At 44.3% G+C, this 18,540-nt stretch overlaps 1 protein-coding gene across 2 annotated transcripts in view; it reads left to right on the top strand.

Annotated features, from left to right (window-relative positions):
- Positions 1 to 18,540, top strand: part of PSTPIP1 (proline-serine-threonine phosphatase interacting protein 1) — a 254,785-nt gene that overhangs the window by 76,934 nt on the left and 159,311 nt on the right. Inside the window, exon 5 of one of the 2 annotated variants that reach the window (XM_063926584.1) lies at positions 1,724 to 1,856. In XM_063926584.1, the coding sequence (XP_063782654.1) occupies positions 1,824 to 1,856 (33 nt within the window). In that variant the 5' untranslated portion in view covers positions 1,724 to 1,823. Of the gene's footprint in view, positions 1 to 1,374; positions 1,857 to 18,540 lie in introns of those variants that run through there. The other variant, XM_063926585.1, reaches the window with a different exon arrangement.

The raw sequence follows: 18,540 nt of genomic DNA, 5'->3' as shown, positions 1-18,540 counted from the left end.
AAATAAGTATCAGGGCTGCAGAAAACTGAGGGATTTGGTGCCGTCAAAGGGAGTATTGAAAAGAAGATAGGTTAAGTAAGAGACATAAAAGCACATGAGGGAAGAAGACCCTGCTCGTGAGAGCTTAAATTCTAAAGGGGAGGGGCACACAGACAGGGGTGACACAGATGGGGTAGAAAGTGAGTGTGGGCCACAGAGGGTTAGGATGAGAGGCGGCTGGGTTTGGTGAAGAAGTGGGTCTTGAGAGCCCGTCTGAAGTTTTGTAGAGAGATGGAGAGTCTGAGGGGGAGAGGTAGAGAATTCCAGAGAAAGGGATTACTCCCCTGGTCAGTGTGCTGCGCTTACACTACCGACCCCTCAACATCCCTCTTAATTCTTAGATCAGTAAACTGTAGCAATTCATATTACAGCTAGCATTTAGCACATGTATCTGTTTTAATACCTAAAGCATAGCATTACCTTTGCATCCTCTTAGCTTCCACTATACCTAGCATACTGCTGCCCACTTACAGTGGGTATACACTAAGTGATATATTGCTAGCGGCTTGGAGGCTATAGGCGACGATATGCCTGGGAAGGGAACAATATAGTTCACAGATATATTGTGTCGGATGTGAAGCACAGCTGATGGCTGATAGATATATCTTCAGATATATTGGCGCATCTGATCAGTAAGTGTATATGCCTACCTGGATCAGCCACTCTGTTGACAAAACGGAGGGTACGCCATCAAGTCATGACGGTGAGTACCCAGCATTTGAAACATACAGTAGATGCAGATTTACCAAAGGGCAAAAAGTTGACAATTCACATATGCCAAATTGCCCCAAGCTGGTAATTTTGTTATGTATGGAGACCACTGGGCAACTGCCCCAGCTGTCCTGCTGTTAATCCAGCTCTGGTTAAAAAATGTATTTGGTATCTTAAAAAAATACTCAGCCTATTTTTAGGTTTCTTGTCCATGATCAGGGTCGGACTGGCCCACAGGGGAACAGGGGAAACCACCGGTGGGCCCTACTGCCTGTGGGCCCTCTTCCTCCTCTAGGGATCAAGTTCCAGACTATCCTAGTGAACTGCATTATATGCATTATACATATGTTACATTATACTTCACAATAATTTGGTTTATTATATATTTACCAAGGGGCACAGAACATGTAATGGTTAGCCAAACATCTGTGGTGGCTGGCCACGCCCCCACTGGAACCTGGCTACACCTTTAAGCATGGGCCCCCACAGCAGCATTCCCCCGGTGGGCCTTCATGCCCCAGTCCGACACTGTCCATGATAGTTCAAGCATTGAAACCTAGAAACTTTGCCAGTTGCCAATACCTCAGTGGCTTTTTCTTTGCACAATTTCCGAGAAGTGCATAGACCTTCCTCATCTGCAAAGACATTTGTCAGATGTACAACTTCCTGTGCTGCTCTTTGTACAGTTATAGAGAACTGGAACATCCTGATAAAGGCAGTATAGTTTACCTGCTGTAGCCAAGATCTCAGCATTCACTTTACAGCTGGGGATAACATCTCAGGATACATTCCGAGCTGCTACTAGGACATATATGATCTGTCTCTTCTGGCAGATTTTGCACTTTTCTCACACTTCTTTCTCTCTGTGAAACCCAGAGCGACTATATTGTCAGGCCGTTTTTTGCACATCAGCAGCAGTAAATCTTACTTGCTTGGCCGGGCGGCTTACAATAAATCATCCTTATAACCACAGTATCTCCTGCAAAGACCTGAAACCTGGTGACATCTGTCCAAGCTGAAATGCACTATCTACATTAACCACAGGATTTACTCTGCTGTAACAGGACAGGACAATGGCACAGTTACAGTTTAAAGATGTTTTCTGGGTAAGTGTTTGATTATTTAATAGTGTTTGCAATGACAGTATATGAACTGATTAAATACACTTTTGTTACTTAAAAAATATATAAACATATTCTATAATTACTGGAGACAATGATTAAGACAGAGGTTCTCAAACATGGTCCTCAACAAACCCCAACGGTCCATGTTTTAGGTATGTCAATGGCTCAGAATAGATGGTTAAATAAAATTGACTGATGTGCCAATCAAGTTATCTGTGGCCAAGCATGGATAAACGTAAAACCCGAACTTTTGGGGTGCCTTGAGGACCTTGTTTGAGAACATCTGGATTAAGAGACCAATTTAAAGCAGCATTCTAAAATGTATTTTACTTATTGATATATTTGAGAAAGTGGGCTCATTCTGTAGAATATATTAAAAGAAACCTTAATCACTAATAGGCATAGAGGCCTGATTTAGAGCCACAGGCAAAGCGAACGCATCTGCAGATTCATTACGTGCTTGACAATAGCCACCTGTTTTCAGAGTTGACATCACTGTCAGCACCAATTACACCCGCTCTATCTTGCGTGCAAAAGATCTATCTGAAGCTTCGGCAGGTATGAGAACGCTTACCTCTTAAAAGGCCACAATTCTTGTCTACACACCAACATCCATGCCCACTGGAATCTTGTGCTAATTACAAATGCCCCGTTTCCACCCAGTTATCCCCATATACGCTCATGTGGAGATTTGGTTGATATGAGTTCAACAGATCCACAAAGATGCAATATTCCACTTGGACGGCATCAGACACATGAGCAGTGTGAAGAATCGCAGATGCGGCTGCTGCGCATGCAGCTCTGCATGAGGTATGGAGTACCTTAAAATATTCAGCCCCCATCTGTTCTTTCATATTCCTACAGCCTGGCCATTTTAAATTATAGACAGTGTTTTTTTTATTTGCAAGTTACACTTTCATATTAATCTTCAACAAAAAGAAAAAGAAATAGAATAATAAACCATAAAGTAATGGAGATTAAAAACTGAAAGATAACTTAATATGTATGTATCCCCCTTTGTCATATCTGGCAGTTATTACAGTCAATAATCATTTTCTGTATATCTCTATTATAGAGCAAATTTGCACACACCTCATAAACAATGACTGGGGATGGATCAGGTTAATTGGGGAGCTGTGGTAGCAGGAAGTTTGCGGTTGTATCACAGATTTTCCATGGAATTTAGGTGTGGCCACTGATTTGGGTAGTCATCGACATCTATTTACTGTACTTCATTCTAACCCATTTTTTAAGGATTTTAGCCAGATGTTATTTGTAATGTGCACCATCCATCTTTCCAGCAACCATGACAAGATTACCAGATCTTTCTTTTGAAAAGCATCCACATACAACTGTGTTATTTGGTTGTTGTGCATTGTGTGGTTCACGCTAGCCCATATATACTGTATACCTCTTAGTATTCAGACCCAATAATCCACTTTCATTTCCTCAAGATTTTTGCTAAATCTCTGTCATAAGTGGCATTAAGGAACAAACTGTGTACATTTTAATTCCCTTCATTAATGGATTTGAGTACTTGTACTGTACTTTTGACTGCAATATATAGCCTTACAGTTGTGGTCATGCAGTGCAAATTCAGCAGCTTTCTTTTCTAGTTTTTTTTCCTGTCCTGCACCTAATTTTATGTTATAAACCATGAATTATACAGACCTCTAGAATAATTATAGCATATTTTATATATGTGCTAATTACACTATCTTAGATTGAGCATCTGCAGGGATCTTTCCAGAACAAAAAAATCCAGACAAATCTTTTAACTATAGGGGGAATTTAATTAACTGCAGTAAAATACTGTAGGCTAATTGATCCCCCGAGGCTATCCAATTAGCCCTGAATCTAGGCGTTAACAGGGATTTTTTTTCACCAGCCTCAGCGTCTCAAAAAAAATTCCCGGTAGCTAGCAAATTAATGGGTGCCACAACCCTGTGAACTTTTCATGAAACCTGTGTGTTAACACCTGTAAACCCATGTTAATGCCCATTAACACGCTAATTTAATGGATGTTAACAAGGCTGACAGGTAAAAAAGAGAGTGCAGTTGAATAGCCATGGATGTTAAAACCTGAGGCTACCTCAATTTTTTCACCCAAAATATTTTTCATGGACAATTGAATACCCCCCCCCCATAAGATGGCTTTCTGAGTAGAACAGAACATTTAAATAACAGGTTTTGAAGCAACAGCCTCTGCACCCCATTAAATGGTAGTAGAGGACATAATAGCTCTGCCTGTATCAAACACAGATTACTTGCACAAATCCAACTGGTGTGTGCCAATTGACCCTACTTTCCAGAGACAGTCTTTGTGTTAAAGCCCAAGGCTACCAACCTGTTTCACTTCCTGTAAATGACCGCATGTAATGTATTCCCCCTTAGTATCGTTTAGTATTTTACATTCATTTATTTTTTTCGTAGCAGCTGTGGCTACATCTCCTGGTTTTCATATTTATGCTAAGGGTTGCAGCACGGGTCGGGTATGTGTGACCACCGGTCACAATACCGATACCGGGATCCCAGCTGGGAGTAGGGTTGCCACCTCATCCCTTTAATTCTGGACACATTAATTACACAGGTTTTGTGGCTGGCTGACTTATAGACTCAATTTCAGCTGGTTTTAATCAGCCACGGAACCTGTGTAATTAATATGTGTCCAGAATTAAAGGGATGAGGTGGCAACCCTAGCTGTGAGATGGCTGGCGGGGGGGGGGGGGGGGGGGGAGGGGAACAAGCTCAACGAAGCCCTTTGCAGGCTGGGTAGCTTGCTGCACTCGCCACAGGTTATATTCCCATTCTATGGGTGTTGTGGACACCCACAAGTGGGAATAGGCCCTGTTGGTCGGCATGCCGACCGGCGGGATATGCAGGGGTCGGGATTCCGGCGTCGGTATTGTAACCCCGCTGGTCACATAATCGCATCCCTTCAGCACATATATTAATTGTTATTTAGAATGTTTATGATTATACTGGTTAGTAATAATTAGAGGTGTCTCTACATTTCATGTCCTTCCATCACCATACTTCGCTTGTGACAACCTTGATCATAGCTATTTAAAGGACAATCATGCTGCCTTTATTCATTATTTGAAATACTAGTGCCACTGGTACTTGGAATGAAGCAGTCCTCTGAAATATGTTTGATGTAAAGAGTTGTTGGGTGCACTATGTAAGCTATAAATTAAATAAGTTAATTCATCCGATTTGTTGATTTGTTAACTATGTAAAAGAATAACACTACGAGTCACTGTCTGCACGTTTGTGTCTTCTATTATTCTAATGTCGATATCTTTCCACTCAGTGTGGCAGACACTTGTTTGTGTGTCAAGCCGCATATCAGGAAACAAGCTGTCAGTGACAAGCCAAGGTTCCCCAAATATGGCCAAGAAGATTTACTTTTGGTTGCTGGGTGACTGATTGCTTCATACAGTGTTCATAGTGTAAGCTGTTTACAGCTCAATGCACAAGCAGCTTCTTCCATACTGGTCAAAACCCTGTGATGTCATCAAGGATTTCCCTGAATAGGAGGATGAAGATAAAGAAGATACAGGCTTAAAGCGCTCCAATAAAATGCCCAAGTTTACACACAAAACACCCAGTGGGTAAATAAAAAAAGGTTAATACCATAATTTAGGTATATCTCATATACAGACACTTTTCAAGACAATCAAAATCCAGCGTTGGTTTTTCTGGGGGTTTATATCAAGTAAACCCTTCGCATATATATGAACCTCATAAAGAGATAAAGCAAAAAAGTGCAATAGTGCAGTTATCCTTTTTAAAACATACAGGTTTATTTTTACATTGCACTTACACCAAACAGACGAGACAATAGCGTATAGAAATTTCCTCATTGGCATATACAGCAACTGGAAGCAGAGTCCGGGAGGCACCAGATGGACAATGGCACCCTAGGATAATGGTTTCGGAGACCGGGATCCAGCACAGACACTCAGCACCAGGTGTAGATGGCAGTCACAACAGGATAGTAAAAACGGGGAGATTAGGCGCTTAACGCGTTTCAGACTTACATAGTTCTTCCTCAGAAGCGTTTTAAAAAGGATAACTGCACTATTGCACTTTTTTGCTTTATCTCTTTATGAGGTTCATATATACGCGAAGGGTTTACTTGATATAAACCCCCAGAAAAACCAACGCTGGATTTTGATTGTCTTGAAAAGTGTCTGTATATGTGAGATACCTAAATTACGGTATTATCCTTTTTTTATTTACCCACTGGGTGTTTTGTGTGTAAACTTGGGCTTTTTATTGGAGCGCTTTAAGCCTGTATCTTCTTTAACTTCTTCCTATTGTATAATGTGAGTGTAAAGGGGTGTGTGCACTTAGAGATACGGTTTTTAGCAGCACCTTTGAATCAATTTGTGCAGATTCTCAACTATTTTATAATCCTGAATAGGAGGATGCCATAGAGATGTTCCCTTTTTATCACCATTGACAGATCCTGTGTAACTTGAATCTGAGTTAAAACACCCAGTTTTTATTAGACCTAAGTTGAAACGAATCTTCTTGTGAGCTATGGATACATCATTATTGCCCCAATTCTTTAAGCTGAACTGAATGCCTAATACTTGCTATGGGAAGATCATGGCAGAGAGTGTATTTTGTTTTCAGTTTCATCTAATAATTCTGTGTAACATAGTTAAAATAAACAAATATTTATTTCAATGTGCTCCTACAACCCCCCCCCCCCCTTCCCTCCTCATAAATTGGAAATTCACTTTGGTACCCAAGTATTACAAAAAATAATTCTAACAGTAACAGCCATATAGAAGGGAAGAGATCAGAGTAGGAGAGGTAGATTTCAAGGTCCTCAGCATAGTAGTGGAACTGAAAGCTGAATGAGGGATTACTTAGTTCCCCCCAAAGCAAAGGTTTAGAGTGAGAAAAGAAAATGACCAAATACAGAGGCTTTGGGACCCCAACAGGTATTGGGAGGGGAGGGGAGATTGTGCCAGAAGAGTAATAGTAAGTGAACCAATTACGAACTGTGAAAGCCAATGGAGTGATTAAGAAGTGATTAATGGTTCTCCTACAAGAAGTGACATGAATGTTGATTGTTAGTAACGCACCTAGTAAGGAAATGTCTTGGGAATGGCAACAGTCATGTTCATTGTCCCCCATAGCATATATGTTTTTGGGGGCATGTTACTGTGAAATATTACTATGAGTATTGTTTTAAGGGTCTTCTCTAAAAACTCTAAGAAACCTTCATCATGTACTCAGTAATTAACTGATGGTCTTTCCTATAACCTGAGAGTGGTTAATTGAGCAATCATACCAAGTGAGCTTAAGCTGGTGTCTTGTACACTACATGAACTGCTCACATTTATTTTGATGATTGTGATTCTTTATAGCAGAGATTGATTAGATCATTTTGCAATGAAACCCGTACTTCCTCTTTGGGCAAAGTTCATACACAGATGATTAACCCTAAATGCTCTCCTCCTGAGCCCGTAAAAGGCTTGACAGCCTTTTAAAACATCCCAAATGTGCTCTCTCTAAACTTCCAAACAGTTCTGTTTGAGTGGGATTAACTTTTCCTGAAGTCTGAACAATACTACGATATGACATATATATATATATATATATCTCCTTTCTTATGGGCGGCACTCAGAGACTTGTATCAAACAGATAAGTGAAAAAAAGACCCCACCGGGCCGTTTTATTGGTAACGTTTCGGGGTATAATCCCCTTCCTCAGACAACCAAATAGTGAATAACAGTGACATTTATAACAAAAACTACGGGACGGCGGCCGGGAGCATGGGACACACACGGAGGTTGCACAGGAGGGTCACAGGTTAGTTTTTGTTATAAATGTCACTATTATTCACTATTTGGTTGTCTGAGGAAGGGGATTATACCCCGAAACGTTACCAATAAAATGGTGGGGTCTTTTTTTCACTTATCCGTTTGATACAAGTCTCTGAGTGCCGCCCATAAGAAAGGAGATATCTACAGATGCTGATCTGAGGGGAGGGCACCGGAGCAAGATATACGTAAGACCGGAGTGCCAGGGACCCTGTATGCATTGATATATAGATATATATATATATATATATATATATATATATAATTTTTTATTTTTATGGGTTTTTTTTTTCAAATAAATGTCTCCCTGGAAATAAGAGAGGGGGACAGAACACATCAAGCTGAATAGCTTTGAAGGGCTAGTAAGGTTGAATATGATTTTATTTGACCTCTATTCTCCTCATTTGAAACTTGTAAATTACATTTGTCCTTACTTGTCCTGGCATGGTTTCACTGACAAGTTCTAGTTAACTAAACCAATAATACTATACTAGTACAGGGACCTGGCACCTGGCGTATGCTGGGTCACCTCATTCTGTTCTGCTGCGCTGCCCTGTCACCTGTCCCCTAACTCCATCCCGCACCCTCTGTGCTCTGCTCTGTCCCATCCGCTACACTTCCCCCCCCCACATACTCCACCCGCATACCCACCGCCATAGGTCCCATACATCCCTCGATCTATTCCACCCCCTTGCTCGCATACGTACCCCATTCTTGGTGGCCAGTCGAGTCCTCCTTTTCAGTGGTGCTAGGTCTGTTGTGTGTCCCTAGCAGTAGGAACCACCGAAGAGACGTTGTATGCATACGAGAGATGGGACAGACCTTACACAATTATTATATAGATATTAAACTTGAATTGCAACTTTCATTTTTTAATCTACTTAGTTGGTAAGAATTTGGAAATATTTTGCCCTTTTGTTGCCAATGCCACAGGAATGTCTTCTAAATCCTTATGATCTGGAAACATATTTAATATATTTATTCTTTGAGGAAGAATGCCAAGATGATTTAATTACTATGCACACAGCACAAAGGTAAAGACAAAGCAGCTAAAGACTTTAGGGCAACAGATCTAAAAAGAGTGAGCGTTATGGTTCCTACTGCAAAAACCTGCAGCTCACACCACTTTGCTTGCACCACATAATTGCCACTAGTGATCAACAAGAGTTTGATGTCCGCTTCCTACCAGGGCTCAAACAGACTACAGCAATGTTTTTGCGACTTAAAATTTGGAGCTGATCCAAATCATTTTAACTAATTACCTGGGCACAGTGTTTCCTAGCAGATACAGATTTATGAAGGCAATAAGAGCAGAACAAGTAACATTGATGTTAAAAATTCCCACATTACCATTCCGACATTTCTGTAAGATACATTTTACTCAAGCAAAAATATTTGCGGTAAATTAATTTTGTGAGCAAGGTAGCATGTTTATTTTGTGAACAGGGTCGCATGTTAACCTCCACTTTTGAGAGGCCCATGCCAGTCTGTAAGGAAATCCAGATTGACACTGTCAAAAGCTCAGCCAGATGTTGGAAATGCTGGATGTTCCTAATTATGAGAACCTGTTCCCATGGTAGATAAACTTCTTGTGACAGGCTCCGAGTCCCGGAGGACTTTTTTGAGCAGGACTCTGACAGGGTTCACTCAGCAGAGGCCCAGGCTTCCAGGCGTATGCAGACCACCCTTGGGTTCTTCTGTTTAGATAGGGTCTAGCTTCCAAAAAAGGTCTCCTCTGTGAGGGAAGGAGATGGAGCAAGAGGAAGGGAGTAGCAGAGAGCTCCTATTAGAGAGACTGACTTTGTCAGTGTTAATAAAAATAGGCGCAAGTCATACTTGTTACCAACTTTCTTTATCTCTACTCCGGGAGAAGCCCAGAGAGGAGATGCTACTTACAGCTTAGGGAGCAGGGCCAGCTCACAACATTATTAGGCTACGCCTCCCATGGCTAAAATGATGTGATATGCGTCATTTTTGCACCGCCTCCTCCATACAGAACCAAGATTCCCCATATTATCTCCCCATCCTGTCCACCTCACTAGGAAGAAAATCGTGAGTTTCTCGCAACTTCTGGAAGAATAGACAAATATGCCTCAAGTGCCAAGTGTTGCCTACCTCTGCTCTAGTAATATGTGTTTGTGTCTGGAGCTTATACTTTTTATAGCACTTCTTTGGGTGTGATCTTCCCTGAACAGGAAGCAGAACTACCTTGGAGTTTTGTCTGACAACAATTCCACTTCTGCATTACCTGTTTAAATTGTTAATGTTCAAATAACAACTTCAATTAGAACCAATAGCTCAAAATTACAATATATACAGCCAATTACTAACTGATGGGATGTGAAAGCTATCACTACCCCTCAGAGTCAAAAATGAAAACACTCATTTAATATTCAAATATCAGTATTTATAAATGACCTTACTCAGACTTGCAGTCGCAGGGAGGTTAGTGACACCAAGGAAACTATGACACCATCGCAGTCCTTGGCCTCGCCACTCCCGGAAAACGGGGACGACATGCCCCCGTTTTTCCCAACGCCGGTCTCCTCTGCCCCCGTCCCTCCCCTCAAATGACTATGCCTGACAGTTAGGCAGAGACGTTCGCATCATAGTGGGCAGCAGGCACGTGATGTCGTGCGGCTACCCCAAACCCGCCCCCCTTTTCCCACGGCCTGCCCGCGAATGCCGAGTGAGAATGTAGTCGCATCCCCGACGCGTCCCAACCTGAATCAAGCCCACTGTCCCCATAGTGCCAGATACATAAAGTTCGCCCATAGTGCCAGATACACATACTGCCTCTATAGTGCATATACTACTTGGTGGGGCTAGTGATCATAAAACAGCATGATTGCCAGGAAACCCCCTTCCTCTTGGCAAGTGGCTCAAATTATGACAACAATAGCAATAGTGTATAATACGATCAATAGAGCTGCCGCCACATCATGCAGTGTAAGGGACAGATTGAAGATGCTGCACATGCTCTGTGGTAGCAACTTCTTCTACCAAGTTTGCTGTGTGTGTGTGGATCAGAGTCTTCAATGAGTACTCTGTACCAGAGAGTAGCTAATATGAAGAAGAGACAGGAGCCCTACCATGAGGTGGGAGAATGTGTACTTAGAAAGTGCAATACTTGTTCTATTATGATTGTGTATTTATTATGGTATGTTTGACCTTTTACTTACCTCTTATTTATATTTATGTATTTTTTACCAGTTATTTATATAGCGCACACATATTCCATAGCACTTTACAGAGAATATTTGCTCATTCACATCAGTCCTTGCCCCAGTGGAGCTTACAATCTAGATTCCCTATCACATGTACACACAGACACATTCACTAGGGTAAATTTTGTTGGGAACCAATTAACCTACCAGTATATTTTGGGGTTGTGGGAGGAAACCGGAGAACTCGGAGTAATTATTTAAATATGTTTGATACAGTCTATACCAGTGTTTTTCAACCACTGTGCCGTGGCACACTAGTGTGCCCTGATCAGTCTCCAGGTGTGCCGCCATAGAAGCAGAGCCAGGCCCGTCAGTGTTTTACCGCTACTGAGGCTCTGGAACGATCAAAACTGGTGGGTTTAGCGGTTGCAGAGCCAGTTCTAATTTTGGGCCTGGGCAGTGATGGGCTCTTCTGGCTTTCTCAGATGTGGCTCATGCGTTACCTATGGAGAAGCTGCGACATGACATCCTAGGACATGCAACTGCACCATGCATCACCATTATATTTGAGTGTGCCTTGGCAATATTTAAATCCTGTTCAGTGTGCCGCGAATTGTAAAAGGTTGAAAATCTCTGGTCTATACTATACACATTTTATAGTGTTAACTATTAATACTGTATTCCATAGAGACACAGTATCCAGTGTATAAAAAGACCAATGTTCATATAAATGCCCAGGGTCATTACTAGGTCCTTCTACCGCACCCCCATACTCTTGGACTTGTTCCAATGTTCTGCAGAATGGGAGATTGTGGATTGCATTAGGAAACTCCCCTTTAGAAATACTACGTTTGCCACTGGCTATGAGTGTGCCCTGCAGATATCCACAATCAATTGCTCAGAAAGAAGAACTTGCATTCTATTTATTTTTCTTATCTTTTCTTGCATTTATTGGTCCTTGTCTTATTTGTGTGTGAGTAATGTGTGTCGGTGTTTGTAGTGTATTTTGGTTTTCTGTGCGTATTATATTGTATGTGTTTTACTCATAGGATGTAGAATGGGAGGAGACAGGATGAGATAGGAGAGAGTCAGGAGACTCGTGCTTCGGGTACAACTAAATCAAAGCATATGTTTGCTTTACTTATAAGGAAAATTGTGCCCTCATATCTAGTATTGTCCCAGTTTATGAGCGGATTCAAGGCAGCCAGGCTGGGTAAACATCATTGGCTTTCAAAATGCAGTTTTGGGCTGCAGTACTGTGCAGTTAGTGCTGTCGGCTCAGCAGTGCTTAAAGTGGGCCGGAACGGGGCGGAACTGCGTTCCGTCACTTCAAATTAAAGGCGGAACCAGTTCCGCCTCCGTCCGACCACTAGCGTCTGATCAGTGCACTTGGAAGCTTGCAGCACCCGCCAGCCAATCCTGGCTCATGGGCGGACCGGCTGCCAATAAAAAGAAAGCAAGGCTTTTTTTTTTCCAACTGGGTGAGCCTGTGAGCCAATCATGGCTCGCGCACCGCCAGCCAATGAGAAGCTGCCTAGTGGCATCTTCTCATTGGCTGGCGGTCCACCAGCCGTGATTGGTGCACAATCGGCGCCATAATCAGATTCAAAGAGCGGCCTCTTCTTTTGATCAGCAGCAGGTCCGCAGGAATGGCTGACGGCTGCTGACGTCAAACCTCACTACAGCTGGGACCCACTGACGCACCCTGCTACTCCTCCGTCCCACTGACAGAGGTGTGCTCCCTCCTCTCTCCCGCGTCTAGCAGTGTGCAGTCCCCGGATAGCCGCCTCCCTCCAGTGCAGTGCCTCCGGCTGTCCCCATCCCTATGATGCCGGTGGACAGCACATTTCACAGTTCAAGCTTGAGGCTTCTCTCACAAACAAGCAAATAAATAAACAATAATCATTGCACTGCGATGCAGGAGGACTGCCAGGCAGACCCATCGCAGTGCACCGATTATTGTTTATTTATTTGTGAGAGAAGCCTCAAGCTTGAACTGTGATCTGTGCTGCCGCGGTACAGCTCCGTGCAGCCCTTTCATTTTCCAAGCAGTGCAGGGGACACTCACTGCACTACTTATCGGCAGGAACTCCGGCTCCAGTCCACAGCTGCCAGTGCCTCCCATTATTACACAGGTCAGATGTGTGTGAGCTGCTGCTGTCCCTGGGGAAGGAGGGAGAGGGGGAGTGTGTGTGTACTATCTGCAGTCCCAGCATATGTGTGTGTGTGTGTGTGTAATTTGCAGTCCCATTGTGTATATGTGTGTGTGTGTGTGTGGGGGGGGGGGGGGTGAGCATGTGTGTAATGTATTCTGCAGTTTAAGTGTCTATGTGAGTGTGTGGGGGGGACAGTCTGCGGTCCCAGTGTGTGTTTGTAATTTGCAGTCATGGTGTGGTGGGGCAGACTGCAGTCCCAGTGTGCGTGTGTATGTACAGTCTGCAGTCCCAGTGTGTGTGCGGGGGCATTTTATTTATAGATCACATACACACGCCCCCCATCCTACCAAATCCTGTGTTTGCCCCTGCAGTGGACGATGAGGGTGCTGCTACAGGAGCTCGGAGTTGTTGCACTGCTGTTCGGAATCTTTCTGTGAGTACCGGGGGTGAGACCCCCTCGCTGTGTATATATAGTGATACTGCTCTGTATGTATCCAGCTGGGGTCCCCTACCCCCATCTTGGCTGTGCATTGGGTTACATGCTTCCCAGGTTGCAGGTGTAGTTTTAGGCTGGCTCAGTTTTTTCATTAACGTTAAAGTAACAGTGATGTAATTAGGTGTAATGGAGCTGATTTTTAATTGGGGGTACTATTGTGTGGCCACGCCCCTTCTTAGTGAGGCCACACCCCCTTCTGTGGCGCGCACCTACGGCGCGCAGGTGATAGTGGGGATGAGTTCCCCCACCTCTCCAGGACCACTTTAAGCCCTGCGGCTCAGTGAGATGCACCACCGAGAACTGCCATAAATGGTTCTCAGATATAAAATATTGTGATAAGAGCTGTGTAATGGAGGCAGCTAAATAGTAGAGATGAGCGCCTGAAATTTTTCGGGTTTTGTGTTTTGGTTTTGGGTTCGGTTCCGCGGCCGTGTTTTGGGTTCGAACGCGTTTTGGCAAAACCTCACCGAATTTTTTTTGTCGGATTCGGGTGTGTTTTGGATTCGGGTGTTTTTTTCAAAAAACACTAAAAAACAGCTTAAATCATAGAATTTGGGGGTCATTTTGATCCCAAAGTATTATTAACCTCAAAAACCATAATTTACACTCATTTTCAGTCTATTCTGAATACCTCACACCTCACAATATTATTTTTAGTCCTAAAATTTGCACCGAGGTCGCTGTGTGAGTAAGATAAGCGACCCTAGTGGCCGACACAAACACCGGGCCCATCTAGGAGTGGCACTGCAGTGTCACGCAGGATGGCCCTTCCAAAAAACCCTCCCCAAACAGCACATGACGCAAAGAAAAAAAGAGGCGCAATGAGGTAGCTGTGTGAGTAAGATTAGCGACCCTAGTGGCCGACACAAACACCGGGCCCATCTAGGAGTGGCACTGCAGTGTCACGCAGGATGTCCCTTCCAAAAAACCCTCCCCAAACAGCACATGACGCAAAGAAAAAAAGAGGCGCAATGAGGTAGCTGTGTGAGTAAGATAAGCGACCCTAGTGGCCGACACAAACACCGGGCCCATCTAGGAGTGGCACTGCAGTGTCACGCAGGATGTCCCTTCCAAAAAACCCTCCCCAAACAGCACATGACGCAAAGAAAAAAAGAGGCGCAATGAGGTAGCTGACTGTGTGAGTAAGATTAGCGACCCTAGTGGCCGACACAAACACCGGGCCCATCTAGGAGTGGCACTGCAGTGTCACGCAGGATGTCCCTTCCAAAAAACCCTCCCCAATCAGCACATGATGCAAAGAAAAAGAAAAGAAAAAAGAGGTGCAAGATGGAATTGTCCTTGGGCCCTCCCACCCACCCTTATGTTGTATAAACAAAACAGGACATGCACACTTTAACCAACCCATCATTTCAGTGACAGGGTCTGCCACACGACTGTGACTGATATGACGGGTTGGTTTGGACCTGCCAGTATAAGTACGGACTGTGTGACGTGCCTACTTGGATGCGGTCACTCATATAATCCTCCACCATTCTATCAATGTTGAGAGAATCATATGCAGTGACAGTAGACGACATGTCCGTAATCGTTGTCAGGTCCTTCAGTCCGGACCAGATGTCAGCATCAGCAGTCGCTCCAGACTGCCCTGCATCACCGCCAGCGGGTGGGCTCGGAATTCTGAGCCTTTTCCTCGCACCCCCAGTTGCGGGAGAATGTGAAGGAGGAGATGTTGACAGGTCGCGTTCCGCTTGACTTGACAATTTTGTCACCAGCAGGTCTTTCAACCCCAGCAGACTTGTGTCTGCCGGAAAGAGAGATCCAAGGTAGGCTTTAAATCTAGGATCGAGCACGGTGGCCAAAATGTAGTGCTCTGATTTCAACAGATTGACCACCCGTGAATCCTTGTTAAGCGAATTAAGGGCTGCATCCACAAGTCCCACATGCCTAGCGGAATCGCTCCCTTTTAGCTCCTTCTTCAATGCCTCCAGCTTCTTCTGCAAAAGCCTGATGAGGGGAATGACCTGACTCAGGCTGGCAGTGTCTGAACTGACTTCACGTGTGGCAAGTTCAAAGGGCATCAGAACCTTGCACAACGTTGAAATCATTCTCCACTGCACTTGAGACAGGTGCATTCCACCTCCTATATCGTGCTCAATTGTATAGGCTTGAATGGCCTTTTGCTGCTCCTCCAACCTCTGAAGCATATAGAGGGTTGAATTCCACCTCGTTACCACTTCTTGCTTCAGATGATGGCAGGGCAGGTTCAGTAGTTTTTGGTGGTGCTCCAGTCTTCTGTACGTGGTGCCTGTACGCCGAAAGTGTCCCGCAATTCTTCTGGCCACCGACAGCATCTCTTGCACGCCCCTGTCGTTTTTTTAAAAATTCTGCACCACCAAATTCAAGGTATGTGCAAAACATGGGACGTGCTGGAATTTGCCCATATTTAATGCACACACAATATTGCTGGCGTTGTCCGATGCCACAAATCCACAGGAGAGTCCAATTGGGGTAAGCCATTCCGCGATGATCTTCCTCAGTTGCCGTAAGAGGTTTTCAGCTGTGTGCGTATTCTGGAAAGCGGTGATACAAAGCGTAGCCTGCCTAGGAAAGAGTTGGCGTTTGCGAGATGCTGCTACTGGTGCCGCCGCTGCTGTTCTTGCGGCGGGAGTCCATACATCTACCCAGTGGGCTGTCACAGTCATATAGTCCTGACCCTGCCCTGCTCCACTTGTCCACATGTCCGTGGTTAAGTGGACATTGGGTACAACTGCATTTTTTAGGACACTGGTGAGTCTTTTTCTGACGTCCGTGTACATTCTCGGTATCGCCTGCCTAGAGAAGTGGAACCTAGATGGTATTTGGTAACGGGGGCACACTGCCTCAATAAATTGTCTAGTTCCCTGTGAACTAACGGCGGATACCGGACGCACGTCTAACACCAACATAGTTGTCAAGGCCTCAGTTATCCGCTTTGCAGTAGGATGACTGCTGTGATATTTCATCTTCCTCGCAAAGGACTGTTGAACAGTCAATTGCTTACTGGAAGTAGTACAAGTGGGCTTACGACTTCCCCTCTGGGATGACCATCGACTCCCAGCGGCAACAACAGCAGCGCCAGCAGCAGTAGGCATTACACGCAAGGATGCATCGGAGGAATCCCAGGCAGGAGAGGACTCGTCAGAATTGCCAGTGACATGGCCTGCAGGACTATTGGCATTCCTGGGGAAGGAGGAAATTGACACTGAGGGAGTTGGTGGGGTGGTTTGCGTGAGCTTGGTTACAAGAGGAAGGGATTTACTGGTCAGTGGACTGCTTCCGCTGTCACCCAAAGTTTTTGAACTTGTCACTGACTTATTATGAATGCGCTGCAGGTGACGTATAAGGGAGGATGTTCCGAGGTGGTTAACGTCCTTACCCCTACTTATTACAGCTTGACAAAGGGAACACACGGCTTGACACCTGTTGTCCGCATTTCTGGTGAAATACCTCCACACCGAAGAGCTGATTTTTTTGGTATTTTCACCTGGCATGTCAACGGCCATATTCCTCCCACGGACAACAGGTGTCTCCCCGGGTGCCTGACTTAAACAAACCACCTCACCATCAGAATCCTCCTGGTCAATTTCCTCCCCAGCGCCAGCAACACCCATATCCTCCTCATCCTGGTGTACTTCAACACTGACATCTTCAATCTGACTATCAGGAACTGGACTGCGGGTGCTCCTTCCAGCACTTGCAGGGGGCGTGCAAATGGTGGAAGGCGCATGCTCTTCACGTCCAGTGTTGGGAAGGTCAGGCATCGCAACCGACACAATTGGACTCTCCTTGTGGATTTGGGATTTCGAAGAATGCACAGTTCTTTGCTGTGCTGCTTTTGCCAGCTTGAGTCTTTTCATTTTTCTAGCGAGAGGCTGAGTGCTTCCATCCTCATGTGAAGCTGAACCACTAGCCATGAACATAGGCCAGGGCCTCAGCCGTTCCTTGCCACTCCGTGTGGTAAATGGCATATTGGCAAGTTTACGCTTCTCCTCCGACAATTTTATTTTAGGTTTTGGAGTCCTTTTTTTTCTGATATTTGGTGTTTTGGATTTGACATGCTCTGTACTATGACATTGGGCATCGGCCTTGGCAGACGACGTTGCTGGCATTTCATCGTCTCGGCCATGACTAGTGGCAGCAGCTTCAGCACGAGGTGGAAGTGGATCTTGATCTTTCCCTAATTTTGGAACCTCAACATTTTTGTTCTCCATATTTTAATAGGCACAACTAAAAGGCACCTCAGGTAAACAATGGAGATGGATACTAGTATACAATTATGGACTGCCTGCCGACTGCAGACACAGAGGTAGCCACAGCCGTGAACTACCGTACTGTACTGTGTCTGCAGCTAATATAGACTGGTTGATAAAGAGAAGATGTCTATGTAACTATGTATGTATAAAGAAGACTGAAAAAAATCCACGGTTAGGTGGTATACAATTATGGACGGACTGCCTGCCGAGTGCAGACACAGAGGTAGCCACAGCCGTGAACTACCGTACTGTACTGTGTCTGCAGCTAATATAGACTGGTTGATAAAGAGAAGATGTCTATGTAACTATGTATGTATAAAGAAGACTGAAAAAAATCCACGGTTAGGTGGTATACAATTATGGACGGACTGCCTGCCGAGTGCAGACACAGAGGTAGCCACAGCCGTGAACTACCGTACTGTACTGTGTCTGCAGCTAATATAGACTGGTTGATAAAGAGAAGATGTCTATGTAACTATGTATGTATAAAGAAGAATGAAAAAAAAACCACGGTTAGGTGGTATACAATTATGGACGGACTGCCTGCCGAGTGCAGACACAGAGGTAGCCACAGCCGTGAACTACCGTACTGTACTGTGTCTGCAGCTAATATAGACTGGTTGATAAAGAGAAGATGTCTATGTAACTATGTATGTATAAAGAAGAATGAAAAAAATCCACGGTTAGGTGGTATTACAATTATGGACGGACTGCCTGCCGAGTGCAGAGACACAGAGGTAGCCACAGCCGT

This window comes from Pseudophryne corroboree, chromosome 6 (genome assembly GCF_028390025.1).
Source record: "Pseudophryne corroboree isolate aPseCor3 chromosome 6, aPseCor3.hap2, whole genome shotgun sequence".
Taxonomy (NCBI): Eukaryota; Metazoa; Chordata; class Amphibia; order Anura; family Myobatrachidae; genus Pseudophryne; species Pseudophryne corroboree.
The sequence above is the reverse complement of the archived record's forward strand: the minus strand, read 5'-3'. Positions and strand labels throughout refer to the sequence as shown.